This window comes from Hyaloscypha bicolor (genome assembly GCF_002865645.1).
Source record: "Hyaloscypha bicolor E unplaced genomic scaffold K444scaffold_55, whole genome shotgun sequence".
In the NCBI taxonomy this organism is placed as follows: domain Eukaryota; kingdom Fungi; phylum Ascomycota; class Leotiomycetes; order Helotiales; family Hyaloscyphaceae; genus Hyaloscypha; species Hyaloscypha bicolor.
The window spans coordinates 754,768-782,762 of NW_020194557.1; the positions used below are offsets into that span (position 1 = coordinate 754,768).

Sequence of the window (27,995 nt, forward strand, 5' to 3'; positions counted from 1 at the left end):
GTATCTTATAGGAGGTTACTATAAGGAAGGGAGCTAGATAGAGAGGAAATTAGAAAAGGAGAGAAAATATTATATTACTAGTTAAAAGAGATTAGAGAAAAATGAGAGAAAAGAGGGAATTATAAGGTATTTATTTATATATATAATAGCTATATCCGGGATTTTACGAGAAAAAGTTAATAAAGCCAAGAAGGAAATGCAAAATTAATAAGTACTATTACTTTAAAGCTTAATACTAACTACTAATTTTCTTTACTAATACTAGCCTCCTTTAAAAATAATAAATAAAAGGGTACTTTAATATACTTTCCTTATATAAAATAATACTATCTATAATGTTTATTACTCTAGTACCTTTATAATAACCAGAACTTAATAAAGAAGAAAGCTTAGGGAGCTAAGAGACTAAAGGCTTGTTTTTCTAGTTAGGATCTACTACTATTAGTACTTAGATCTGAGCGGAATTAGAAAGAGGCAAATTATATAAAAGAAATATCCGTAAAAGTTATACTTCTAAAAATAACTACTATAGCTAGAACTAAGGGAGCAATATTAGTGGCATTTATTAAAGTGGAACTTGTTCTCTTAGTAGTTTATATAGGCTTAAATACTAGCGTATATAACTTTAAAACCTATAGTAGTTATAGCTTTAAGTTCTTAAATATAGAAATAAGTATAATTACTATTAGTAAGCTTATTAGTATTATTATTACAAGTAAAAGAAGAATAGAACTTTTTAAAGTAACTAATAACTACAGAAGAAATAGTAAAGTAATTAGAATAGCGGTTTAAAATCTATTTAAAGAGGAAAATTATAAGTAGGAAATTATACGGAAATAATTAGAAATATACTTACTATATATTTAGCTAGATAATACTATCTTTAATTATTATTAGGAAGAGGTTATTAGGTATTATATTATAGAAAGAGGTTATTAGGTATTATATTATAGGAAGTATAGCTATAGGCTCGTTTATTAATCTCTATAAACTTATTAGCTTTTGAGGATCTATTATTACTAGAAGAGGCAGATATAATAATTAATAAATATAAAGGCCGGACATAAATAAAGGATAGAGAAGATTAAGGTTATTATTAGAAGAAGAAGAAAGTTATTAGAAATAAGGAAAAAAGGTCTTTTTATAATAGAAAAGTTTATCTAATATTTATTACGGAATTTCTCTCTTTTAGAAATAGTTATATAAAGATAATTTATAGATAATTTATATAAAGATAGTACTATTATAGAAGAAACGAGAAAATTAGACGAAATATTAGATGAAACTAGAAAGAAGGCTAGAAGGCAAGATACTTGGCTTTATTATATTAGAGATAGTAGCGTCTTTAGAGAGAGAGATAAGAGAATTAAGGATATATAAAGAACCGGGAAATGAGGGTACTATATTTAGATACTTATCTGGAAAGGAAAGAAGGGAAAGGCTAGGTGTCTCAAATACTAGAGGAAGTAAAGCTAATATTATTTCTTTATAGCTACTAAAATGCAGTTTTTTTTCTTTTATTACGAGCTTCTATAAGCTTTTACTAGTTATAGAAGCTATATATAATTCTATTATAACTATTATTACTGCATTTATATTCTTTTCTTAGGGGGAAATAAAGAAATAAAAGAAGCGAAAAGGGTCTTAAAAATATAGGCTATAGGTTTCTTTGAAAACTATTTAAGCTTCTAGATTCTAATGGGTTTTATACTTATACGGGCTTAATATTTTCTTTACTATAATTAGGGAATAATTATAAATAATAGAGGGAAGCTATATAGTAGGGTTTTTTCTCTCTTATTCTATAACTACTATTATATATTCTGCTTCCCAGATATACTAGCGCTAGGTTAAGGGGTTATATAAGACTTGCGTCTATATATATAATTAGCTTTTCTAATATATTAATTTTCGGAGCCCCTTATTTTTAACTATTTGTATTATTTCATTACTAGTATTAAGAGTCTTAAGATTACTACTTTTACTTATTTAGCTTCCTATCCCTTTTACCTTTACTTATATATTTAATACCTATATATAGTTCGAAATCCATATAATAATTAAATTCCCATTATAGCGGAACTAATATAACTAGATAAGAAGAACCTGGTAAGAATAGAAAATAAGCTGAGTCTAAAACTTCTAATAAATAGCAGAGATCTAAGTACTAGACTAAGTATAAAATTAGTAAAATAGAGGAAAGTAATAAGAAACTCTTTATTTTAAAGAGAAAGATACTATCTAGAAAGACTTCTATAACTATATCTAGAATTAAGAAGCGGAAAACCAAGAATATTAAATCCAAAGAACTTAATAAAGGCATTTAGTATATCTATAAGATACTAGCTAAATAGAAGCTAATACTTGCTTAATAGAATAAATATATTTTTAAAGAAATATATAGTAGTATTTTGGGATCTATTTATAAATAAGAATACTATAGAATTAATAATGAATTCCTTAAAGCTTCCTATATAAGATATATCTGGCAGCTTACTAATATTCTTTCTATTAATATATAAGATATTAAGAATACTTTAAAGCTAGTTACTAAGATCTATAAAGTTACTAAAAATAAGAAGTATATTTCCGTTACTTAAATAGATAAGGAAATATAGGATTTCTTTTTTAAAACCTAGAAAATTAAGTAGTATAAATATAAGCGCCGTATTTCTAATTAATTCCGCTCTAATCTATAGCTTTAATTCAATACTATAGTTCCTATTTCTGAGTCTAAAACTACTAATCTGGATATAAATAATTATATTTATAAAAAGAATTATCTGAAGTAAATTAAGAAGCTTAATATTTAAGAACTTTTAATAGAGAAAATAGAAATACTATAGTTCTATCTCTAAAAAGATAATATATTAATATATAAAAATCTTAGTAATAGCTACTTTATCTTAGCCTCTCAACTTTTAATAGTAGATCTATTAATATAGCTCGAATTTTATAAGATATTAAATAAGTATTCTATTTACCTAGTTATTTACTTTTAGCTAGCTAGATACTTTATTTCTGGAAACATTAATTATAATTAATATAAAGGTAATATAGAGAATCTAGCTATTATTAAAGCTTTAAATAGCAAATTCTACCTTAATAAAAAGTATTGGAATATTAGCTATATTTTTCTTATAGATTATAAGAAGGCCGCTACCTTTAGTAAGAAGTTCTTTAAAGACATTAATTACTTCTCTATTTCTAATAAATTTGAGCCAAAAGTAGCTAAGGAATTAGGTAAGTATTTACTAAAAATAATAAAAGAAAAGACTTCAAATATAGTCTATTTAACTAGATAAATAAATGCTTTTAGCTAGATAATTTATAAGTCTGAAATTATAAGAAAGCATTAATTCTCAAATAATATATAAGTTAAAGAATAGCTTAATAATAATTTGCTATTTAATAGACCTTTTACTATAATTCTAATAAGTCTAGTTATTATTAAAAATAGAATATATAAAAATAAAGTCTTTTATAAGGTTATTAAAGCCTTTTATCTAAAGCTTTCTTTTTCTATTAAAGATTAATTTAAGAATATTATAAATAATATAAAATTCGAAAAAGCTATCTATTTAAAATATATTAATATAATTTATAATATAATTTGCTATAATAAGCCTTCTTATTATCCTATAATAAAGGCGGAAATTAAGTAATAGTTAAAAGTAGACGCTAATTAATATAGAGAACTATATTGGATTTAATATAAGAATATAGCTAAATAGATTCGAATTATCTTTAAGCAAGTTCGGAAGTATAAAATAAGACTATTTAAGGGTAATAAGTCTTATTTTAGATATATAAAAAAGAAATTAAATTAACTAATAGAAGAGAATCCTAAATATTTTATTATTTCGGACTTTAAATAGAAATTTTCTATTATTTTTAGTATTTAGGAAACAAGTATAAATAAATAGGGGGTCGGATATAATATAGCAGGCTATACTCGTTAAAAATTATATTATTTTAGCGGTTTTAAGATTTAGATTATATAGTAAAGGCTATAGCCTTTTATATATAACTTGCGGAAATTATATAAGAAAGCTGGATTTTCTATAGTTCTAGAGAATAATTCTTTATAAATATTTAATTAATTAAGCTTTTATATACTATATACTATTTATACTTTACTATTTATACTTTACTATTTATACTTTTAATTTATTATTTTACTATTAAGTTATATTTTGTATTCTAATATACTTTATATGAGTTTTTGTTTTATTATAGTTTCTTTCCTATACTAATAACTTTAACTTAGCAGAAATCCTTATATAGGTTATTATTCTATAGAAATATTATAATATCCGGGATCTTATAAGGGTATTTTTTACTATATTTTAGTAAAATAGCAGAAATAGTAGAAGGAATTATATTTGTATTACTTTTAGCCTTATTATAAAGTTCGGAAATAGATTTAGGTTCGGAATTATTAGTAATAACCTTAATATTCTCTATATAAAAGAGCTTTATAAAGGTTAAATAAAAGGTAGTATTACTATATAGTAGAGCTAGTATATAGTTCTTTTTATTAATAGCTACTAGTTTATATAGTTTATTTTAATTACTAAATTAACTAATATTTCTTTTATATTAAATAAGAATATTCGAATTCAGAAATAATTTATAGATATTAGTAGTACTAGAACTATTTCGGATATTTAAAGTATTTATAATTTGATATCTAGTTTAAAGCTTCTAAATTTCTATTATTGCCTTCTTAAATACTACTAATTACTATAATATAGTAGGTAATAAGGTATTATATTCGGTTATTTGAGATAAAGTACTATAAACGAAAAGAGTTAAAATAATGCTATTAGGTTTTATAGAGTTATTAATAGCTTTAAAAGCTATTTGAAATATAGTATCCTTATTAATTCTATTAACTTTAGCTATAATAATAAGATAGATATATTAGATTAAGCTATAATAGTATTTTATAATTTTAATAGAGTTATAAGCTTCTATAGAAATAATCTTAATTTTAGTTCTTATAGTATTTATAAGCTAAGTAAACTTTTTACTAGTAAACTGCTTTCTAGTATTTACTATAATTTAATTAGAAGAGCCTAAATAGTTATTAATTTAGTATTACTTAAATATATTTCAGATATATATTATACTAATATTTTAGAGCTATTAGCCGGCTTAATATCGAGTGCCTTTATTAATAATATAAAGTATAGACTTATTAGAAATATAGAAAATATTAATAATAATAAAGTAATTAAAGCTAATATTATCTTTTAGATTAAACTTAAATTATTCGAATAATTAGCTATATTTCTAGTATTATTTATAATACTTTATAAAATATTTAAAGGCCTTTATATTAATATTATAGCCTGTTTATTCTAGTATATTCCGGAGTTTACTAATAAATAAATAGCTAAATTAATAATATAAATATTATAATTTGATTTCTATAAAAAAGCAGAAGTTATAAGTAAAGAATTCGGAAATAAAGCCTTATAGTATAGTATTTTAAAGTAAGAAAAAGTATCCGAAATATTATACTATAGATATATATTTTCTAGTAAAAGTAATAAAATAATTAGTAAGATTATTAAAATAGATCTCTAGCTTATCTATATTAGCTAATTTAAGTAAAAATAAAGTCTTTAAAAGTATAATATAGAATTATACTTGCCTAATTAATATATTTACTATTATAGATCTAATAAAAGATATAGATCTAATATTAAACTAGATATTAATTTAACCTTTAGTAGTTTTATTAAGTTTAATATTATTATTAGTCTGCTAGAGAGCTTGGAATTAATTAGAACTAGTAGTTAAATATCTAGAGGCTCCGGTATTAATTATAATTTCGTAAAAGTAGTAAGTATTATATTTTAATATATTATTAACTATAAAAGTCTAGGCATCTTTTATTAAGAATTTAATAGACTTTAAAGTATGGTTTTTGCCTATTATCTAATATATAAAAGAAAAGGAAGTAAAGTTATTTATAAGAATATTAGCTATAATTATTAGTAGAATAGAAGTAGTAAAAGTAGTTAAAAAGCTTTTAATTAAAGTAAAGTAGAAATCTAAATAGTATTTCTTTTCTTTATCTATTTCTACTAATAAAGCCTTAAAAGTATTATTTACTAGTTTATTCTTACTACTTTTATTACTATTTTTGCCTTTAGCTTTAGTAATATACTATATATAAGTACTATTAAAGTCTTTATTAAAATTACAAGTATTTCGGAATTTGAACTAATAGATATTTCTATTTCTAAATTAAGCTTTCTTAGCTTCTTATTTCTCTAATATATATTTCTATAAGTAATATTCGGGTTTCTTATATATAAAATATAACTTCGGAATATAATTATTATAATTATAGGGCTTAAAGTAGTTATTATAGATTCCAAAATTATAGTTGAGTCTATATTAATAATTTCCGGAGAAATAATAGCTTAGAGAATTCTAAAAGTAGTATTATTAATTAGTAAAAAAGATTTCGAAATTGGCTTATTATTTATTTTTATATATAGTAATAAATAACTAGAGCTTATTAATAAGCTAGCCGAGATTTACAAAAGAGTCTGAGATTATATATTTATATATTTGGAAACCTTAATAAAAGGTAATAATCTTATTATAAAAGAATTCGGTATTTTATAAGTTAGATATAAAACTATATTATAATTAATATAGTTTATTAATTAGTAATTAAATAGTCTTAAATATTATTTTTTCCGGGAATTTAGTTATTATAAAAGCTAATATAATAGTATTCTATTTATCTAAATTTCGATATTTAAATTTAGGGCCTTTAAAGAAGCTATAAATATTAATATAAGCCTCTTTATATATATATTAAAAGAGCTAGTTATTATAAAAGTGGTTTTAAGCTAGTTTCTTTAATATAGTAGAAAAAGCTTGTATTAGTACCTTTTATAGAAGCTCTATATATTAGTAAATATCGAGGAAAATAGTAAGTTTATAATTAAAATTACTATTAAATCTATTATACTTTTACTTTTTAATATAGATCTTAGTAATTTTTCTAATAAGTTTTATAGTTAGAGATAAAAAAGATAATTAGGAAGTATTTAAATATAGTTATAGTAGTAATAATAAGGCTAGTAGAAGTATACTATTTGCTTTTAAAGCTTCTATACTAATATATAAATCTAGTAAAAATATAAAATATAAAGAAAAAAATAGTAATAATAGTATAGAAATATTAAAAATAATAGGTTCTAGATACTTATTCTTTATAAAAGTAATAAAGCCTAATAGAATTAGTTTCTTTATAAGATCTAATTTAGCTACTAATAGGTTCTTATTTATTTAGATATACTATATATCTTTCTTAATAATAAAAAGCAAAATAGTTATAATAGTAAAAGTATTAGTATTCTATTATATATATATATACTACTATATTAAAGGATCTTATATAGATATAATATCTCCGGAAATTCAAGCTTATTAAAATTCGCTTAATAAATAAAGTCTTTAAAGTTATATCTAAATAGTTCCTAAAAGTTATTATTAACTATTTTATAGAAAATATATTAAAATAGCTTAATATTCAAGAATTCGAATATCTTTTATACTATAGTAATATCTAAATTAATTTTATATCTCTATTTTATTACTATATTCTTGAAATTATTATTTTTTATAAATATAAAATAATTGAATTAAATAGATTTAATAAAGAAATTATTTACTATAATAGGTTCCGTTATTATATATTCTATAGGCTTATATCTAGTTTAAAGTATAGTAATTTATAAGGAGAATAACTTTATAAAAAGAAGAGTAGTTTATAAGATAAGTAAATAGAAGTTATTATATTTAAGATAAAAATTTCGTTTATAATAAGAAATAAAATATCGAGATTCCGAAAGAATTTAATAGTTCTAAAGCTTAAAAGCTCCAGATATTTAGGTAATTATAAGAAGAATGATTTTTTATAAAGAAGGTAGTTTTATAGAATAGTTAGATAGTTAAATAGCTAACTATTTAGTAGTTAGTAAAAAGCAGTATCTTTTCTTTTTATAAAACCGAATTATAGATAAAGGTAACTATTATTTCTTTTCTTTAATATAGCTTAGTTAGGCCTTAATAAGATTAAATGCCTTTTCCTCTCTATAGAACTGAATTATAGATAAAGGTAGTTAATAGTTGTTTTTTCTTTAATATAGAATAATAGCTTTATTTTTAAGAAACCGAATTTTAAGCAAGTATAGCTTAATTCTTCTTACTATCTAATCTATATATATAAACTAATTAGTATTAGTTTATTAGAAATATATAGTACTATTATATAGTTATAAAATACTATTTATATAAGTTAGTAAAGTAGTTATTATTTAGAAGTAAGAATTATAGTATTATAGTATTAATATATAATTTCTAAATCTGCTAAATCTAATAGAGTCTAGTTTATTAGTTAAGTAATTTATAGAATATAAGGTTATATAACTATATCCCGTATCTAATATCTCGTTATTTATATTCTATTACCTATATCTTATTACCTATATCTCGTATCCCGAGTCCTATAACTATATATATAACTTCTAAAGAAATAGTTATACTAATAGTTTTATTATAATAGATTTTATAAACTCGTGCTATAATGGGGATTTGATTGTTATATGGATTTCGGACTATATATAGGCGTTAGATGCGTGAGTAGAGGTAAAGAGAGTAAGAAGCTAAATAAGTAGAAATAATAATCTTAAGACTCTTAGTACTAGTAACGAAATAATACGAATAGTCAAAAATAAGGGGCTCTGAAGGTTAATGTATTGGGAAGGCTAATTATACGTATGAACGGAGGTCTTATATAACCCCTTAAACTAGCGCCAGCATGCCTGGAAAGCAGGACACGTGACGGTAGTTACGGGACAAGAAAGAAAAAACCCCACCACAGTGCCTAGTTCGAAATATAGTAATTTATAAGAAGAGTAAATTTATAAAGAGAAAAGTAATTTATAAAAGATATTATATTCGAGGTAAAAATTTTATTTATAATAAGAAATTTAGAAAGTAAAATATTGAGATTTCGGGAGAATTTAACGGTTCTAAAACTTAAGAGCTTTAGAAATTCAAAAAAAAAAGTAGTTTTTAAGAGAGTTTTATAGGAATTAAATAGAAATAAAATAAAATAATTAAATAACTAAATGTTTTAATATTTGGTAAAATTAAATACTTTTTTTACTTATATAACCGAATTATAAATAATAGAATTAATAGTTATTTCCTTCTTTAATAAGATTAAATATCTTTCTTGCTTATATAACTGAATTATAAGTAATAGAATTAATAATTATTTTCTCTTTAACTTAAATAATAGCTTTGCTTTCAAATAATCGAATCTTAAGCAAATATAGTTTAATTCTTTCTAATTTATAAGTACTAACTAATTAGTATTAATTTATTAATAATATATAATATTATTATATAATTATAAAATACTTAATATATTAAGTTAATAAAGTAATTAATATTTAGAAATAAGAATTATAGTATTATAATATTAATATATAATTCTTAAATCTACTAAGCCTAATAAGAACTAGCTATTAATTAAGTTATATATAAAAAATAAAGTTATATAATTATATTTCGTTTCTTATATCTTATTACTTATATTCCGTGTCCCGAGTCCCGTGACTACACACGTGACTCCCGAAGGAATAGCTATACTAATAGTTATAATAATATTATTATTATTATTAAAAGAAAAAGTAATAATTTAATAATATATTTTAAAATTAGAAATATAAAAATAACTACTAATAATTTATAAGTTATATATATACGAGTGTAATAATAGTTTATAAAAAAGAAACCTCGATTTTAGTAAAGTAATATATATAAAATAAGATACTACTATTTCTAATAATTTTTAATAAGTATAATATAATATATACTAAAAATAAAAAAACATTACCTTACGGGCAATTCTAGCTACATTACAAGATTAAAATGAATATATAGTTATTAGGATGTCGAGAATACTATAATATATTAATATGTAATAGAATTTGTAATTATAATGAAGGTATAATTAAAAATCGATTTTTTTTGGGGTGGGCGGTTGGCTAGTGGATACTTCTAATTGGCTGGTCTAATACGCCACGTGATGAAGCGAAATTAGCCGGGCCGAGTTGCTCCGGTTAGTGCTATAAGTGCCTTACTAAACTGTGCCTAGAATAAGCGTACCCCACTTTACACGATATAATATTGCACAACACAGCCTCAAATTCTGCTGCTTTCCTCTGCTCTCTTCAGAAGCACACCAAGAAGAGTAAACAAACAGTACATTATTCCCTTTCCATCGGACATATCACCCTTTTCCACAAAAAGCGACAGCATGGCGGCGTCCACTTCATCCGTGAAAAGTAAGCGTGGAGAATTCTCTTCGCAGGACTGGGTACCTCACAGGGCAGAAATCGAGAGGCTCTACCTCAAAGAGAACAAAGGCCTACCAGCCGTCATGGACATCATGCGAAAGAAGCACGGCTTCGAAGCCTCGTACGCCAAACCAGTACCCTGATATCTCAAAATGAGGCGATGACTATTATGCTGAAAACTTTGTAGTAAAGCGCAGTATGAAGCCCAGTTTAAACGCTGGGGCTTTCGGAAAAACAGTAATGAGCGTCACTGGCGATACGCGTATTTCAAAAGTCGGACTCGAAAAGAGGCGGGGAAGAATAGTTTGATATATCTCAACAACGTTTTGAAACCGGAGAAGACGGTCAAGAAAGAGTTTCAACGACATGTCAAGCTCACGGAACAACATATGCCAAGTAAGTGAGCCAAAGTAAATTTTATTGATCGAGGTCAGCTAACTGGTACCGCACCTTTGAAGCGCCATCGCTCTCAGAATGTCCAGAAGGGCTATTTGTCTGCACACCTCCAGAGGCGTCGTTGGAAAAACTAAGAACCGATAACTTCCCATGGATGAGCTTCCGAAATATGTTCGGAATGAGTTGTGGGTGCTTTTTACTCTCCCTTGCTGTAAGGGTATCGCATAAAACTAATATAACCTTTTCTGCTAGCCAAATCGGCTCAGTTTGGCTTTGATTTTACGGAATTTGTTCGCCAATTGCCTGTTATCGCCCTCGAGAAATCGAATTTATCCGAACCTTCTTTTGGCTTAGGAGTCTTCGAAGATGCCAGTGACTGGTGGCCGTCAGAAACTTTATCTCCGATAGATCCACCGGCTTCCAGCTTGATGGTAAAGGAGCAACCATCCAACCGTACTTACCACGAGCCGTTGACCTTGCTTCCGGCTACCCTCCGGGAATTTGCTCCGCTGCCGGCTTCCCCGGAAGATGATCCAGATAGCCTACAGACGCATTTAGACCTGCAACCGAGGTCTTCTGAACCAGATCCTGTCAACCTCTTATTGAAACTTTTCATGTACTTGTCGTCAAACAATGGTGATCTAAGTATTGCAGGGAGCGTTGACAGAACAGAGTATAATTTCTTTGACTGGATCATGGACAACCTGCCATCGGCAATGTTGGATGCGTTAGTATCATCGAATACGTCTACAGCAAAAGCCTGCATAGAAAGGATGTTTTTCTACTCACTTATAAAAGGCAAGATGGAGCTTGCTTGGACTCTGCTCACGAAGAAATCCACTCTCCTTCATGAACTACGTGGCTCCAAGACGAACCCGATGAAATTTGAAAAGTATTTCAACGAGTGGGGTCCTGCATCATCATTTCAGGCACTTTTCCTACGCGCCCTGCATATTGACGATGTTGAGCTTGTTCGCCGGTTCCTTGAAACGGCCAAATGGGAGGGCGACCCTAACCTACCACTTTGGAATGCTGAGAGTCCCGAAGTTGTTCAACTTCTGATGGATGCTGGGGCGGACGTGAATACGCTGCATCAAAACTTCTGTGGAGGCGTCTCTCACCACGCAACCGCGAGCTTTTGGGCAACTTACTATGGTAGAAGTTCCGTTGTCCAATCTTTGATTCAGAACAATGCAGATGTCAACATCGCGGCAACTGAGGTTGGCAAATTCGGGCAACACGAGTTTGGCCTCACACCACTCCAAGCAGCTGTCCATCGAGTATTGAGGCATTGTGAAACGTGGTCTGAGCATCAAGATGCAGGTGCAAATGGACTTGATTTGGTCACAATTTTGGTGAAAGGTGGTGCAAACATTGACGCTCCAAGCCGAAGGTTTAAATTTGAACCATTTGGTGTTACAAATACAAATTGGTCCGCAACGCCACTTCAAACTGCGTCGAATGTTGGGCATGTACCACTAGTGGAGCTTCTACTTGATTTGGGAGCGGATGTCAATTCAACAGCGTGCCCTGGGGGTAAGACGGCGCTATCTGCCGCTGTTGAGGCAGGTCACGCCGAGGTTGTCAAAATCTTACTTGCCAGAGGCGCTCAGGTTGATGCTTTCGGTAATCATGAGTCCGAGCCGCACGTTACGTGCCTGATGGCAGCAGTCAGGCGAGGCGATGCTATGCTTGTTCAAATGCTACTAGAAAACGGGGCAGATCCTGATTTGTTAGTTGTGGATTCTTTTGGCTTTTCAATAATTGAAATCGCCGAGGCTTTCCCTGACACTTCAAGGATTGTAGAAATCTTGGTTCAATTCGGGGTTTCACGAGACAAGAAAACCCAGGAGCGAGGCCAGCTTCTTCGGGCAATATCAACCGGTGATTCCACACGTTTCAGCTCTCTACTCGAATATGGGATAGATTTCACAGAGCCGTCCGACTACAGGTCCAAAATTCTTAGCGCCGCCATAGACTCTGGAAACAATAACGCTCTTATTTCCCTTGCTCAAGCCGGAATAGACATCAACCAAAGAATCAAAGTGGACTTTTTGAAACTCAAAAACCAACTTCAATTTACTCCAGCTTCGGATGGGATTTTAGGCATTACGGCTGAGTTGATTTGTATCACTCCGCTTGGTTATGCCATTGCCCACGGAGGATGGGTCAGAAGCGCAGTGCCGGATATCGCAATGACGATGTTGGACCTCGATGCAGATCTTAATGCCAGCTTATGGGAAGAATCTTTTGAATATCAGTCATTGTTGCATTTTGTAATTAGCCAATGGATTGGCAGGCGTAATTCTTTCTACCAAGGAATCAAACATGTCAAAGGGCTTGTTACGCCCAAATTGATTGAGATCCTGTTGAGCAGAGGGGCTTTTCCGGGTGCATCCGGACATGGCCTGGATTCATCCAATCAGGCTACGCCACTCCAGTTAATTACGTCTGATGAACCTAAGGAGGGATGGCCTGAGACGTTTGAAGTTGCCGAAATGCTATTGAAGGCAGGGGCCGATGTGAACAACACGCAATGTTTAAGTGTTCTTCAACCTCTTGAAGCTGCAGCTTTTATGGGGAACTTTGACTTGGTGAAGCTGTTGCTAAGTTATGGGGCCGATGTCAAAAGCTCGGCTCTCCAGGAGGCAATTCGTGGCTTCTTCAAATATGATGCTCAACCCGAAGTCAGCTTGGCAGTTGTGAATTTACTGTTGGAGAGAAAGGCGGATATCAACGCTCCACCGTCTTATGATGGCATGGGCATGACAGCACTCCAATGGGCAGTTCATGGGAACTTTCTGCCTTTGGTTCGTCGTTTAATCAATCTTGGAGCTGAGATCAATGCAGTCTCGCCCGACGCTACATACGGAGGGACAGCGATACAGATTGCAGCAAAGGATGGCCATCTTGAAATGGCGTATCTATTGATTCATCATGGCGCAGATGTCAATGGAGCAAGTCACAACTTTCCTTATGATGAAGAAGAGACATCTGCAATAGACCTTGCAGCAAGAGAAGGACGACTCGACATGGTGCAACTTCTTATCAATGAGGGTGCAGATACACATCTGCCAGGAAGCAAAAGATACCGGAGAGCCGAAAGACTTGCTGAGAGGGAGGGGCACGTTACGGTTGCTGATCTCCTTAAACACTATTTTGAAGATGCAACCTGGGATTAAAGGTCTAGTGGTAAAAGCGTGCCCTCTTACTTCCGACTTCTCTGGTGATGAAGGTGCATAGAAGAAATGCATGGATAAAGGTAATTAAGTGAAAGACCGCACGACATCTGGGTCTGTTAATAATGTTTTGTCGTTCTTCGGAATTTTGATTCCTTTTTAATGCTTGTAAGAACGAAATTAGTTGCTATGATTCAATCTGCAATTAAAAAAGCTTCTATATTTGCTTTCAATTTACTGCCATACCCATTCCTCACACACCTCTCTAACTTGACACGTTTAGAGCTCACCCTTGAAAGATAATTATAACGGAAAACTTCAAGGCCATCAAATTATCAATCGCCATCTACGCCCGCTCAGACCGTAACTGCCCCCACGTACACGCTGCAGACCAAGCACACCTGCTCGCCGGCGACACCGTCGAAAGCACCTACCTTTCCATTACCGCCATCACCGCCATCATCGCCATCGCCAAGGCATCGGGCGCAGAAGTAGTTATACCCGGCTATGAATTCCTGTCCGAGAGCGCTGAGTTTGCGGAGGCATGTGAGGGGAGTGGAATTGTTTGGTTGAGACCTACGCCGCTGCAGATGAGGAGTCTAGGGCTCAAGCATTTGGCGAGAGAACGCGCCAAAGATGCTTGAGTGCCGTTGTTGCCGGGCACGGGATTGCTTGGGGATGTTAATCAAGTACTTGATGAGGCTGAGGTGATTGGGTATCCGGTTATTGTGAAGAGTAGCGCTGGTGGAGGGGAATCGGAGTGAAGAAATGTGCAACTCCTCTGGAGCTGAGAGAAGCTTTTGATTCTATTAGATATCTGGCGGTTTCAATCTTCAAAGATAAAAGAGTCTTTATCGAGAAGTTCGTGGAAAACGCGAGACATGTTGAAGTTCAGATTGTTGGTGATGGGGACGGGTTGGTGAAACATCTCGGTGAGCGGGACTGCTCGCTCCAGCGGCGGAAGCAGAAAGTTATTGAAGAGTGTCCTGCTATATTCGTGCCGGAAAAGATTCGTGGGAGTATGCGCCGCGCAGCCATCGAGCTTGCTTCTTCCGTCTCGTATAGAGGTGTTGGCACCGTTGAATTCTTATATGATATCGGAACCGAGGCTTTCTATTTTATGGAGGTGAATACGCAGCTACAAGTAGAGCATGCCGTCACCGAAATCATTACTGGGCTAGAACTCGTAGAGGCAATAATCAGGATTGGCGCCGGCGCTTCGTCTTGTTGAAGCTCGAATCTATGGCGAGTCACCGTTACAGGATTTTGAACCCTCACCAGGGCAACTCTTAGAGGTGTCGTTTCCTGAGAATGTACGAGTTGATACGTGGATCGAAGCTGGTACCATTATCTCCTCTCTATATAATCCTTTGTTGGCAAAGGTCATCGTATGCGGCAAGGACCGTCCAGAAGCCATCAGGAAGCTAGCCGCTACTCTCCAAAACAATGTTTTTTCTGGCATCGAAACGAACCTAGATTACCTCAAGCAAATAGTTTCGAGCAGCGATTTCCAAAATGGAACGTACACAACGACAACACTCGATACCGTCAAGTTCCAAGCCGATGCATTCGAAGTCTTAGATCCAGGGCCCTCGACCACCATCTAGGATTTCCCAGGTCGTCAAGGGTTGTGGCATGCTGGAATCCCTCCATTGGACCTATGGATGACTATTCATTTCGACTCGCCAATTGTCTGCTGGGAAATGGCCTTGGAGCAGCGTGCTTGGAGTGTACCCACGCTAGACCTACGATAATTTTCCACCAAGACGCTTATGTGGCAGTTGTAGGTGGGCAGCTCAGCCTTGAAATAGATAGGACGCCTATCCCTCTTTTCAAACCTCTCCACGTGCATGCAGGTCAGCTATTGAAGCTTGGGGGACTCAACACTGGCTGTAGAGCATATATATCGGTCAAAGGCGGAATTACTGTATCGCCAGTACTTGGTAGCCGTTCGACTTTTGCTCTCGGAAAGCTCGGTGGGCATTCTGGTCGAGTTTTGCGTGAAGGGGATATCGTCCCTTTTCACGAGAGCGCTGGCACTGGTCAGACAGTGAAAAGTGAAATCTCCGCTCTTCTTGTACCGAAATATGGGAGATGGTGGGAGGTTAAAGTAATGCTCACATACTCGCCCTTAGATTCCGACTCTTGCCTTGAGCTCTGGAAAACATTCGTCTTGAACGGTACCGCGGAGAGCAAATATAAATAGTTCAGCGAGGATTTTCTCCGAGAAATTACAAACCAGGAGATCAATGGACGACAGATTAAGAACATCGTTCAGATGGCATACTCAAGGGCAGGCAACACAGGTCGCGTGATGACGGCGGATGATATCGTTATTAGGTCAAACGCCTTGACCTCCTTCGAGATAGACTTCCAGCATAGGGCTGGCTCGGTGCGGCATTTTGTACCATAGTAGCAGAAAACTTTTCTAGGACGCTAAGGGAAGACTTGACTAACACGAAAGAGGAAATATTTAGGAGGTAGTGCGAGACAATGCTATATTGCGAGAAAATCCGCCTTGGATTTGAAGGGAGTATTTTGGATGGGTCCTGTTTGGGCTCCTCAGGAGCCGACTTGGTCCCACAGAACATAGGCATATAGAGTTGATAGTTTTCGCAGCTGAATAGTAAGCAAATTATGATTGGTCATTAGAGGGGAGAGCAGGAACGTGACTGAACAACCTGAGTAGAGGTGAGACGAGGGTGAGTAGCGCCTGAGCAGAGCGGCGATGGAGACTAACCGCGTTGGAAGGAAGGGAGGTTTAGATTTAATGAGATTACCAGAATACACTCGAAAGGGGGGGCGGATCACGTGAACTGGGACTGGAAGCACCAGATTTGCTACCGCAAGGAATTATTATGGGATGAGGGTGGAAAAATAAATGAAAAAATGAATTTTTTTTAGAAAATTTTGACAAGCCACTCTCCTTGTCAGAAATGACGCTTCCTAGCGCTTTCCCCTCATAATCACTCTAAAGTGGAGCTGAGCAAGCATTTTGAAAGCGTTGCAACCTCAGTGGGGGAATTTATCCAACCACACTGGCACAAAATACACATGTCACCATCGCACGCAGTATCCGCCACCAACAGCAATGTCTGCTCCTGTAGTATAGGATGATACATCGGACCGCAAGTACACGAACGCGCCCTTCAACTCCTTCGCCACATGTTTGGAACTTCGGACAGCTCGTGGATCTAACCAAGATTGGACAGCCGCCCTTCTCAGAAGCAGGATACTTGGCGCCGCTATTTCGCAGGTGCCTCCCTTCCTACCATTGGATAATCTTCTCTTTGACTAGGGAAACAGTCATGTTGCTCGGAGGCTCACGACCTTTATCTGATTTGTTTGTACTTCCCATCTTTGAACCTTTATCTCGCCTGGAGGTATGATACCGCCTCTTTTGTCTCCTTCTCCGGGTATAGTGGGTTGGATATCGCATCCTCTGGTTTAGATACCCTTTTACTATAATGGGGTTGCTACATAAAAGCACCCGAGGCTCTGGCTCTCCGTCCTCGCGCTAGTCGGCGATGGTGATCCTCCTGTTCCGTCATCTTTGAACGATACTTTCTCCAGAAACGTCGAAATGGCAGATATTGGTCTCCGCAAATACATCGACAACATGGTGTCAAAGAGCTCCAAGGGTATCTTGATTCTGCTGATTCTTTGTGCAAGCATCACTTCAACTACTGGAGGATGCGACAGCTCCATAATGAAAGGACTAAACATCTCGGCATCTTATGCCGATTATTTCCACCTCAACACCGCCACCCTCGCTCTCAACTTTTCATGCGTTTGGGCTGGAAGCGCGATTTCGGACCTCTTCTATGGCCAGATTACGAATTCCCTGGGAAGCAGGTGCGTGATGCTCATTGCATGGGTGATCACCATCGTCGCAGCGAGGGTTGCCGGTAGATGAAGACAAGTCTGTGATTTGTTGACTCAGATTAAGCCTGATACTGTACAGCCTCGCCATGGCGATCATCTTCCAAGGTGGAGCGGAAATTTCAAGGTGGTCGAACCCGTTCGAAATTGCCATAGCCAAGGACTTCGAAACCTGCAATTTTCTCAAGATAATGGCAGCTTCGATGAGATCGCCGCCTTGCAGGGGGGCTTTCCGCCGGAGATAGGAGAGCTCGAATATGTCGTTGAAAAAATCGTGAGAAACTCCTACCAAAGAAGACTCTCTCCAATCCTTCCAAAAATTGGTTTCTTGACAATCTCAAATAAGGGCTTGGATCAGGACCTAAAGATCTTCACACCTTGTCTCATCTGCATCCTGAATGGAGGTAAAGGGGCTAGCAATGGCGAATTGAAAGATGTATTCTTCTAAGAGGTCTTTGTAAAACCGATTTCGTGGCATCTGATTATATAAACTCCTTTTATAAACCATCTAGACCCATCAAGGTGCAAGCGATTCTAAGATCGACATCCTGGCGTATTGTCTGGGGGTGGCATGTTAGAGACATGATCTAGAATGCATTTCCGCCAAGCTACTCACCTCAAAAATATGCCGAGCATTCACAGTTACCAGTAGCCATTCATCTCTTCAGTAATGCTCGCAGTCGCGCAAAGCATCACGGACTGAATTGACTGCCTTACTGTAGTTATTCATAGCCACCTGCTCCCACGGAATCCGGGCTTTGAAAGTAATGCTGTACCACACGCTGCGTAAGCATGTATCAGTGGTGGTGAATCGAAAACGCATAGTATCGAAGGTGTCAAAAGCGCAACATCTGATTTGATGTATGAAAGAGAAGAAGTGTCCGAAATTTCTTCAACAGAGACTTCATCAAATCGAAGCTCATGGGACATCGAGGTACAACATCAATATCCTCGGAGAAAGACTGTCATACTTTTCAGACGTCTGTGAAGATATGACAACTTCCAAACTTGCAGAAGGTGTTTCGGAGCACCTGATGAGCTCTCGGCCGCGAAGATTCCGGGGTATCCCATACACAAGGCTCTGCTGAGAGATTCCGACGGCATCTACAACATACAAGCTTTTCCTCACTACATTTCTTCTTCTTACACCCATCATAAGCTTAGCATGCGTCTGGTCGAAGAGCTAAAGCGCTGTTGGAAAGGGAGGAGTGAAAGGGACAACACACAGGTGAGGCAGCCAGAGACTGTACGGCTGTGCTTCTTGGTAGGTTGGGGTGCACGCAAGCCAGCTGGAGAAATCTTGAAATTGGCAACATCAAGAGCTACATGTGTAATCATGCGTTCACAACATTAATTGAAACCCCGAAACTCTCGAGCCACTCGTTATTGAAAGTGGGCTTTTAGACAGTGCTCGCAGAGTGATTCAGATGCGCTTGGCAATGTCTAATCCAAATATGTTTAGAACAGAATGATGAAGCAGAAGCTATATCAAGTGGTGGAGGAAAGCGCAAGCTGCGAGGAATATCAAAGGCTAATGGGTGGAGAGAAGAAGGGTTTGATTATCAACAGGGAGTGAGAAAGTTCAGTGCAGCCCTTGCTTACTCATCCTCACAAACTTATTTTGGTACCCCTGAGTTCCCCGAAAGGTACTGGATAATAGCAAACATGGAGTATGCATGAAGGTGAGTTGGGAAGGCACCTTTGCAACATCATAATACTCAAAGCAATATCGCAGGGAAATGTGATACGGTACATCCTCCAGCTCTCGACGAGCAGCTCCTTTCTGTCCATCAGAGCACTTCAAAATGGTGCCCCTTCACAGTAGTCGCAGGCTTCATTATTGAACTACGGATAGTGAATTATGTATTCCGTTTCTAATTTCTTGACATTCTTTCAAAGTAAAAAATTACTTATTTTGTCCTTTTGAAGTGTTCTCGTAATCTAGTACGGGCTATTAGAAGTACTATACATGACATGAGAATGAGTCGAGACGTCTGCAATGCTGAAATGGCTGGTTTGCACGTGACGGCGCAAAGGATAAAACTCTGATTTTGGGCACCCCAAACCTTATAGGTTACATCAATTATATGCTCTTTTGCTGAACCTCAAAATTGACCTCTCAACATGCAAGTGATAAATGGCAAGCAGAAACTTGTCCCTTGAACGATGCTTTACTTTTTCAGTGAAGTGTACATCAGCATGATCAGGTCATAGTATCCCGCACCTACCCCGCCAAAGTAACGCATAGGGGGTCCCCACCATAATTTAAGCGAGAGGCGCTAATTGTGCCTCAGGACTTGCACCAAAGCCCCTACATCCCTGCGGGTTTGGTGCGTATCAGCGATACGGCGCAGTCACAGCGATACGGTCATTCTTGGTAACAACTTCCACAAAATTAAAAAGTTGAGAGAAGCCAAAATTGCTTAATTATTGGGCGTACCTCTATCTAAACTTTTTCTTTTCAGATCTTGTATTACGTTGTGGAGTTATCAAAAATTCTAGATTTTTTTTGTTAGGGAATAAAAAGTGACCGTATCGCTGACTTTTGACCGTATAACTAATACGCACTAGACCCGCAGGGACTTAGGGGCTTTAGTGAAAGTCTTGACGCACGATTAAAAACAGTTTCGGCTGTACTGACACAAAAGCCTCGGCAGCGGCAACTTCATCCCTTTCATCAATTCTTAACAATATATTGACCACACATCAACAACAAGGTGCTTGAGATTTTTGAGATGACACACTATGGGTGGCTATGAGCTTCACAACGGGGGGGAGGCACAGCCGTCAGGTCCGCGACCGCATTCGAACCAAGGACATAGCTCTGGCCCTCCGAGCTCATCTAATGAGCGCCCGCCGCTCAAGAGAAAGTATCATCCCAGAGCCTCTCGGGCCTGTGAGCTATGCCGAGTAAAAAAGCTAAGGTGGTTTACTATTAAAACAGCCCCCGCTTCCGCAGCACTAACGACTTCTAGTGTGACCAAGGCAGGCCGTGCCAGGTTTGTAAAGGTAATTCTTTCCAGCACTCCAGCATTTAAACTGTCCAGAGTTAATCGACTCTTAGATCGTGAAGTCCCATGTATTTATAGCGAGAGTTCCTCCCAAAAGTTTATGAGAGGATCCGATACAGGTAACTCGTTTCTTCTGGACAAGACTTCGAGACCCCCGCCTCTCCGAGTCTCGCCTGTCGTGCGTGAGCGAGCACTCGAAGATGAGTATTTCCAATTACCTGGCATACCGTCTCAATATCAGCATCAGGAACGGCCTGTTTCCTTTCAAGATGCTTTTCCGTCAAGTGGTGACTATCCCCTCTGGAGGGAATTCGAGAACGAGACGATGCTTGCAGTCAACCACCAGACGAGTGGTACAGAGTTCTACGGACCCTCTTCAAACTTCATATCTTTGAATAAACTCCTATCAAAGGCTCGTCAACTGATTGCAGCGGATCCTTCTAAACCAGCTTCCACGGACCACCACACTGTCAGCCCTGGATTTCTGCCGGACCCATCTGCCGGTTCCTCGAATCTGAGTACTGTTCGTTCGCAGTCTACAGCTGCCGAAACTCCAGGCTTGACACAGAATCTCGCATCGATAGATCCACCACATACCCCTCTTTCGGTTGTCAATCTTCTTTGCGATGAAACTGCCACTCTGCCTGATCCGAGGCCATCATCTCCAGTTACCGTTGCAGGCAGAGCTCAGAAGCAGCCCAGTTCTGCCCCTGTGACACCGGCAACCATTCAAACTGCGTCTCCACATGAACCAAACGCGCACCATGACCCGGAAACACCAGGGGCTCAGCCACGGTCTATTGACGTCCAAGTTGCAGTCCAAAACTCCTCTGATTGTTTCTTCGGGAATCCCATGTTATTGGAGATAGAGTATGTAAATATATACTTTAACAACTTACACTACATCTCTCCCTTCCTAGATACTGGGATATTCAAGGAAAGATGTGGGCGTGAGATATGGGCTGCTAGCGCGTTGAAACGACTTCGGCGCAACCAGATGCATTTTTTGGCACTCTATAATGCAGTGCTTGCGGTCGGGGCATTGGCCGCTCCCACAGACGCACTCGAAAGCAGCCGTTCCGAACTCGGTGCACCATGGGAGGAAAATCACTCTCTACACAGCCGAAAGGTGGTACCATCTTCCATTCGACTTTCGAAGCTTTATTTTCAACGTGCCCGGAGGTTGCTTGGAGATGTGTTCGAAATCTGCTCCTTAGAAGGCGCGCAAGCACTTCTTCTACTTGTAAGTTAATCCCCAATCGAAGCTCCCGATTCCGGACAATTGCTAAATATTCTCTTCAGTCCATATGGTGTCATCATGCTTTGCGACCACATGCCAGCTATATGTATAGTGGGATGGCGGTCAGGACAGCTTTTGCTATAGGAATCACATCAACAAACCGCTCACAGCCCGAAGAATCCCAAGTTGCATCTGCTAGGACATGGTGGTAAGTTGTCACCCAACAATTTCCCCCCCATGTTCCACAACTCAGTCTTAAGCTGTCAATCAAATTCTTGAACCTCGCAGCTAATAATGGATGTTCACAGGTGCATCTACTGCCACGAAATGTGACTGACTACTCTTGCAACCCAACACAATTAGAATTGTTCGCTGATCAGTTTTTCCCAGCAAGATAACTTGTTCCTCCGGTCGAGAAAGTAGTATGAGTGCTCCATCTAAATATCGCCTTCCAACTCCTCTATCAGCTGTAAGTATTCCCAATATTTCAGTCAAGGTTCTCACCAGAGCTCAGGTCTTCCCCTCAACCACCAACTCTTCAAGCTGTAAACCTTCACAAACGTCTATAATACCTGCACAGGTTTCCCTATCCGCAATACATCGGTCGGCATCTCGGAATATTTACTCCTTAGAAGCGAACTATGAACAAATATCTCAGTCCGCACGACAGCTCGACGAGGAGTTGACAGTCTGGAATGCAACGCTCCCTCGTTGGCTTAACCCCGACGTTGTCTCTTTCAAGGAGCCCGAGTGGATGAGCAAACAGAAGCTTGCACTGCAAATAGGTAAGATTCGATTGAGTTTTCAAAATTGCAGCTAAAGTATCCTAACCTTAATAGGCTTTCATCACATCAGAGCATTCATCTATCGCCCGTTCCTGTCATTGCCGTCAGCTACCGTTGACTTTGATCACTCTGTTTCCATCTGCTTGTTGGAAGCAAGCGCGACAATCAAGATCCTCCACTCTGCTTTTACTCATCGGCATTACGTCCGGAGCTGGTGGTACAACGCAACATATATTCTCTATGCGAGCACCGTTCTCTTACAGTGATCTTGCTTGATAGTCCATCTATTCTATTAACAGCAGGATGTGTGAAGGCTGATCTTATTGAAGATGTCAATAGATCACTCGAAATATTGCGGTCCATGGACCAGATGGTCGTAGCAATTCGCTATGCGGATTTACTCCGAGATATCCTCGAGGTTATGGGGCAATCCCATATCAATCATCAGAGTACCCAGACAGAAGGACTACCAGCTCGGGATGTCAACTCGAATATCAACAAGGAAAATCCAATGGAATGTCAAGGGGCAGGCACGGCTGAGATTGGAGGAAATATTGCCTGTTCACTTCAAGCAACGGCACAATTTCAACCGCCCCAGAATTCTATCCTTTCAAGAGATGATGTACTGGCCAACCTTGTGAACCATAACCCGATTGGTCACTTCGAGGCACGATCTGATGAGATGATGTTTGGGGCATTAGAAGGGTGGAATGTTGCCGGGAACGTTTTCTCTAACTTCAATTTCGCTGGACAAAACAACGACGCTTCACTTTGGGACTGGGAACATAATTGAGGGGATATGACATCTTTGCCACTATCTACTGTATAGGGTTCTGAATGGGCGAGGAATGGGCAAATCGTAAGTATAAATTCTATGGTTTAATGCTCAATGGACAACTGATTATCCCCATCTCAGGCATCCTGGCGTACTCCAGCGATCCGTTCACTTCGAACCCTTTGGACTTCTTAAGCAACACTCGCAACGCAACTTGTATCATCCTGCAATCCCGAGTAATGCATGTCAGCTCCACAAAATCTAATTCCAGGAGAGGAATATGGGCTATGTGTGCAACTTACATCCTCGCCAACGGCATTCCTGCACACCGATGCCTCCCTCTTCCAAAACCGAGATGAGAGGTGAGATTTTCTCTGTTCAAGATGAACTTATCAGGGTCTGGAAATACCAAAGGGTCGCGGTTGGCAGCCGCGTAAGAAAGGGTAATTGGTTCTCCTGGGTTGATCTCTCTGCCATGCAAAGAAACCGTTCTGGATGCTGTGCGAGAGAAGCCTCGATATGGGGTGTAGAGGCGTATGAACTCCTCCGTTGCGGCAGGAATCAAGCTGAGGTCCGATCTCAATTGTGTTTGAAGCTCTTGGTCTTTCGACAGGTGGTTGCATATTGCTCCGATCAAGAGGGGTGGAGCGACCATTCCAACAACGAGAGATTGGCGGAGGCAGACTCTAGATCTTGTTAGCAAGATTGCTCGGTCGTTACAATGTAGACTCACATAAGCTGGCTATTATCCAAGAAATTTCCATCGGCATCCTTTTCAAGTAGCAACGACGAAGCTGGATCGTCTTCTGGACATCGAGGATGTTGCCTTCGACTTTCAAGTAATGTCTCGGCAGTCCTATACAGCTTTGTCGAGAACTCCGTTGTTGCATCGCCGTCTTGTGCTCTCCATGCCTTTATCCACCCAGCGGCACTAGCTGCCAATCCTTCAGTGTAACTCGAGTCCAAGTTCAGCCACTCAGTCTAAACCCAAGCTGGAAACCTCGCTCCATATTCCATACATATGTCCCCTCCTCCTGCTTCAAGCATTGGGGCCAATTCCTTCTCCGCATGCGCCTCGAGAGTTTTCTCCAGACGCTTTAGTCTTGTGGGCTTGAGTGTCCTATCCAGTGCCGTTCGATAGGGTGTATGTGCTGGCGCATCAAAATTCAGTGGAGGTCGACGAATGCCTCGTGGGTCGCTGGGTACGACTGCTTTCACTGATGAAATGTATGTAGTCCCGTCGAGAGCAACACTTTTTACATCTTCGAGTCGGCTGAGGAGCCAGTAACCATTGTATCTGTCTGTGAAGGCAACAGGGCACATGGTTCTTAACTTGTCGTATTTAGCGTAGATGTGTCCGGGATCATTGCTTTCAAGGGGATCGAAATCATTGGGCTTTTGGCTGGAAGGGGCAAGGACTTCTGCCATTTTCTCGAATACGATGAATAGAGTGGTTTTGTTTTAAGTCAGATTTCCAGTCTATGGAAGTCACTGAAGAAAGAGATCGAGGTATATGCCAGAATAAAGACTGTACAAGGCCAGGGGGGGGGGGGGGGGGGGGGGGGGCGCAGAGATAAATGTCGTTGCTACTTGCCGAGAAAAGTCGAGGCTTGGAATGGGATCTTCTCAAGATGTTAACTGGAAACCGGGTCTTCTTACGGTATTCACGTTCTCATATGCAGCGAGAACAGAGACCGATCTCAAGCTGGAGTGTTGTTCCGCTTTCCGTTCATCCGCTCTTCCGCTCTTCCGCTCTTCCGCTCTTCCGCTCTTCCGCCCTTCCGCTGTCCCACCTTCGCGCTTCCAGCCTCTTATTCGGGGAACTTAATCTCGACCATCTTATAGGGTCCAACCCGGAATTTACTTCGCCAAGCGTGGTCCACAGTGGAGAGCCCGGTCCCCAGAAAATTTCACTCTGACAAGTGAGTGCACGCCCGCGGGGACCCCGCACGGGGTGGCCTAAGTGGCTCAAGTCGTATATTTCGCGTTTCCCCTTCCCCTTTCCTTTTTTATCACCTCATTTCATGTCATCTTCCATCTCATACGATACGCTCTTGCAGATCCCTCGCAATGGCAATTGAACCGAATTTGAAATATCCTAGCGAGTCTCGCACAAGCGTAGACAAACCTGTCGGTGATGTTGATCTTGTCGAGAATTTGCCAAGTCAAAATGTCCCACACTTCTATGTGCCTCGAACACCGCAGGAAGCGGCACTCGATAGGTCGATCAACATGAAATTAGACTTCATTGTACTTCCGTTGCTTGCATTCAACTTCATGGTAGGCGGCTTCCTCACTCGCTAGATTATTCGAAGTGTTCCGGACTGATGAATACAAGTTGTGCGGTATCGACAAGACGAATATCGGGAATGCTGCTACAACGAGTAAGTTGAACAGAACCCGTTTACTTATGGCAGTAGCTGATTTTTTCTCGTCCAGGCTTTGCAAAAGATGCACACCTAAAGCCTAACGATATTTCCAATGCCGTGTCCTTGGTAGGCTCCTCATACAAGCAGGAAACCCCCATCTGGATGCTTATTTCCGCTGCCTAGCTTTCAGTCACATTCGTCACGCTACAGCCGTTATCTACCATCATCGGCAGACGCGTTGGAGTCAAATACTGGATCTCATTCATGATGGTGGCATGGGTTTCACTTTGCATGGCTCATGCGGGAATAAATAATAGAGAAAAACTAATCGCTTTACGTCTCCTGCTTGGAGCTGCTGAAGCTGGATTCGTGCCCAGTGTTTTCGTAAGTGTCTTGTCGTTCTCATTGAAAACCTGGCACTGATTCTATGGAAGTTCTACCTTTCAACCTGGTATCCCAAATACCATCTGGGATTTCGACTTGGACTGTTCGCGTAAGTTGTCATTTTTATCTTGATGAGGGGAAACTGATTCAGAGTAGGGGAATGTACTCAATTGCTGGAGCTTTTTCGGGTCTCATAGCAGTGAGCGCTTTCGATCCTAGGTTGTGTGATATTGAATGCTGATTGATGTCAGTACGGCGTCTTCAAAATCCATTCATCGAAATACAAGAGTTGGCAGTTGTTGGTAGGTTTGAATCCACGCTCCTACATATTTCCCTGCTAACAATCAAATACAGTTTATGATTGGTACGTTTTGGAATACCCCAATAATACCTATCAACCCTAACATTGTTCCCAGAGGGTGGTATCACAATATTTGCCGTCCTTATCACATTCTTCGCTCTTCCCTTGAAGCAAACCTCAGCATGGTGTAAGTTGACCCACCCCCTTGCCCTCTTGACTCGTGCCATCAACTGACTACTTTTCAGTTCTCAGCAAAGCCGAACGCGAACACTCTCTTCACAGAATGGATATCGACGTAATGAAAAACTTTGAAGTTGACCAAGATGGCAACGCCATTAAAGACACCCGCATGGTCAGCATGCGAGATGTTAAAGCCGTCCTCACAGATTGGAAGAAACTTCTCACAGTTGTTTTCAATATTTTGGCTACGCTACCTGTCAGCGCTTTTGGAACTTTCTTGCCCCTCATTGTTAAAGGTATGCAGCACATCCGTTTTCTTGGCTTTATCTGAGTCTGACTTTGTGGAACAGGTATGGGATACTCTGGTGTTCAGGCAAACTTGATGAGCGTATCACCTTTCGTGGTGTAAGTTCACTTTTCTCCTCCATTTAAATTAAGACTTACAATGTTGCCTCCAGTGGAGCCTTCGGTCTCTTCATCTTCGTCTACTCCTCCGACCACTTCCACGAACGCTCCCTGCACACAGTGACCAGCATGGCCCTCGCGCTCATCGGTTTGATCGTAATGTACACCTCCTCCGATCCACACCTCCGTTACGGATTTACACACGTCTGCCTGGCCGGAGCCTTCTCTGCCGGCCCTCTCATCGTCGGCTGGCTCGCCAACAACACCCCACTACTTGGACCACGTTCCTTGATCATCGGTATCAATGGATACAGCAACATCGCTGGCATTATTGCAGGCCAGTTGTTCAAAGCGCAGTATGCGCCTTCGTATGGGTATCCCCTTAAAATTACGATGATATTGATTGGCGTAGGGATGTTGGGGTTCTTGGGAATGAGAGGCGCGTATATGTATGAGAATCGTTGGAGGGCGAAGCAGATTGCGGGGTGGGACGAGGAACAAAGGAGGGCCGAGGATAGAGGGGAGAATGGGAGGCGCGGAGATCAGAGGCGGACTTTTACGTTTACTTACTAGTGATCATATTTCGCGCAGGGGCAGTGCCGGAAAACGATTGCAGCAGATTTGTCCCGTATTTGTTCCAGTATTTGACTCTTGGTGAAGATAGTTCCCCAAACATTGAAGATCA

At 38.0% G+C, this 27,995-nt stretch overlaps 7 protein-coding genes across 7 annotated transcripts; 6 read left to right on the forward strand and 1 right to left on the reverse strand.

Moving 5' to 3' along the window:
• The first annotated feature begins 10,235 nt into the window (after positions 1-10,235).
• On the forward strand, positions 10,236-10,986 carry K444DRAFT_361104 (uncharacterized protein). The gene is made up of 2 exons (XM_024872184.1): positions 10,236-10,524; positions 10,591-10,986. The coding sequence occupies exons 1-2, from the start codon at positions 10,364-10,366 to the stop codon at positions 10,805-10,807; spliced, it is 378 nt and encodes a 125-aa protein (XP_024738941.1). The 5' UTR covers positions 10,236-10,363; the 3' UTR covers positions 10,808-10,986.
• Positions 10,987-12,238: 1,252 nt separating this feature from the next.
• K444DRAFT_558734 (ankyrin) lies at positions 12,239-14,181 on the forward strand. Its single transcript, XM_024876839.1, has 2 exons — positions 12,239-12,601; positions 13,445-14,181. Exons 1-2 carry the CDS (start codon positions 12,461-12,463, stop codon positions 13,979-13,981), a joined length of 678 nt encoding a protein of 225 aa, XP_024738942.1. The 5' UTR covers positions 12,239-12,460; the 3' UTR covers positions 13,982-14,181.
• A 433-nt stretch (positions 14,182-14,614) lies between these two features.
• On the forward strand, positions 14,615-15,585 carry K444DRAFT_642232 (uncharacterized protein; the record flags this gene model as incomplete). The annotated part of the gene is made up of 3 exons (XM_024884712.1): positions 14,615-14,667; positions 14,729-15,204; positions 15,260-15,585. The coding sequence occupies 3 exons, from the start codon at positions 14,615-14,617 to the stop codon at positions 15,583-15,585; spliced, it is 855 nt and encodes a 284-aa protein (XP_024738943.1).
• Positions 15,586-17,529: 1,944 nt separating this feature from the next.
• Positions 17,530-18,308, forward strand: K444DRAFT_718781 (uncharacterized protein; the record flags this gene model as incomplete). Its single annotated transcript, XM_024888436.1, has 3 exons — positions 17,530-17,833; positions 17,943-17,968; positions 18,049-18,308. Exons 1-3 carry the CDS (start codon positions 17,562-17,564, stop codon positions 18,306-18,308), a joined length of 558 nt encoding a protein of 185 aa, XP_024738944.1. The 5' UTR covers positions 17,530-17,561.
• A 2,199-nt stretch (positions 18,309-20,507) lies between these two features.
• On the forward strand, positions 20,508-23,528 carry K444DRAFT_361138 (uncharacterized protein). Its single transcript, XM_024872185.1, has 8 exons — positions 20,508-20,784; positions 20,836-20,869; positions 20,925-22,114; positions 22,174-22,319; positions 22,420-22,440; positions 22,502-22,580; positions 22,692-22,896; positions 22,951-23,528. The coding sequence occupies exons 1-8, from the start codon at positions 20,764-20,766 to the stop codon at positions 23,160-23,162; spliced, it is 1,908 nt and encodes a 635-aa protein (XP_024738945.1). The 5' UTR covers positions 20,508-20,763; the 3' UTR covers positions 23,163-23,528.
• Positions 23,529-23,735: 207 nt separating this feature from the next.
• K444DRAFT_651952 (putative cytochrome P450) lies at positions 23,736-25,181 on the reverse strand. The gene is made up of 4 exons (XM_024885751.1): positions 24,672-25,181; positions 24,405-24,626; positions 23,974-24,357; positions 23,736-23,895 (listed from the first exon to the last, which is right to left on the reverse strand). The coding sequence occupies exons 1-4, from the start codon at positions 25,097-25,099 to the stop codon at positions 23,769-23,771; spliced, it is 1,161 nt and encodes a 386-aa protein (XP_024738946.1). The 5' UTR covers positions 25,100-25,181; the 3' UTR covers positions 23,736-23,768.
• A 344-nt stretch (positions 25,182-25,525) lies between these two features.
• On the forward strand, positions 25,526-27,967 carry K444DRAFT_662175 (MFS general substrate transporter). The gene is made up of 12 exons (XM_024886666.1): positions 25,526-25,951; positions 26,010-26,055; positions 26,111-26,166; positions 26,224-26,424; positions 26,475-26,533; positions 26,581-26,623; positions 26,676-26,726; positions 26,779-26,788; positions 26,841-26,912; positions 26,971-27,201; positions 27,256-27,310; positions 27,364-27,967. The coding sequence occupies exons 1-12, from the start codon at positions 25,742-25,744 to the stop codon at positions 27,881-27,883; spliced, it is 1,554 nt and encodes a 517-aa protein (XP_024738947.1). The 5' UTR covers positions 25,526-25,741; the 3' UTR covers positions 27,884-27,967.
• Positions 27,968-27,995: the final 28 nt, after the last annotated feature.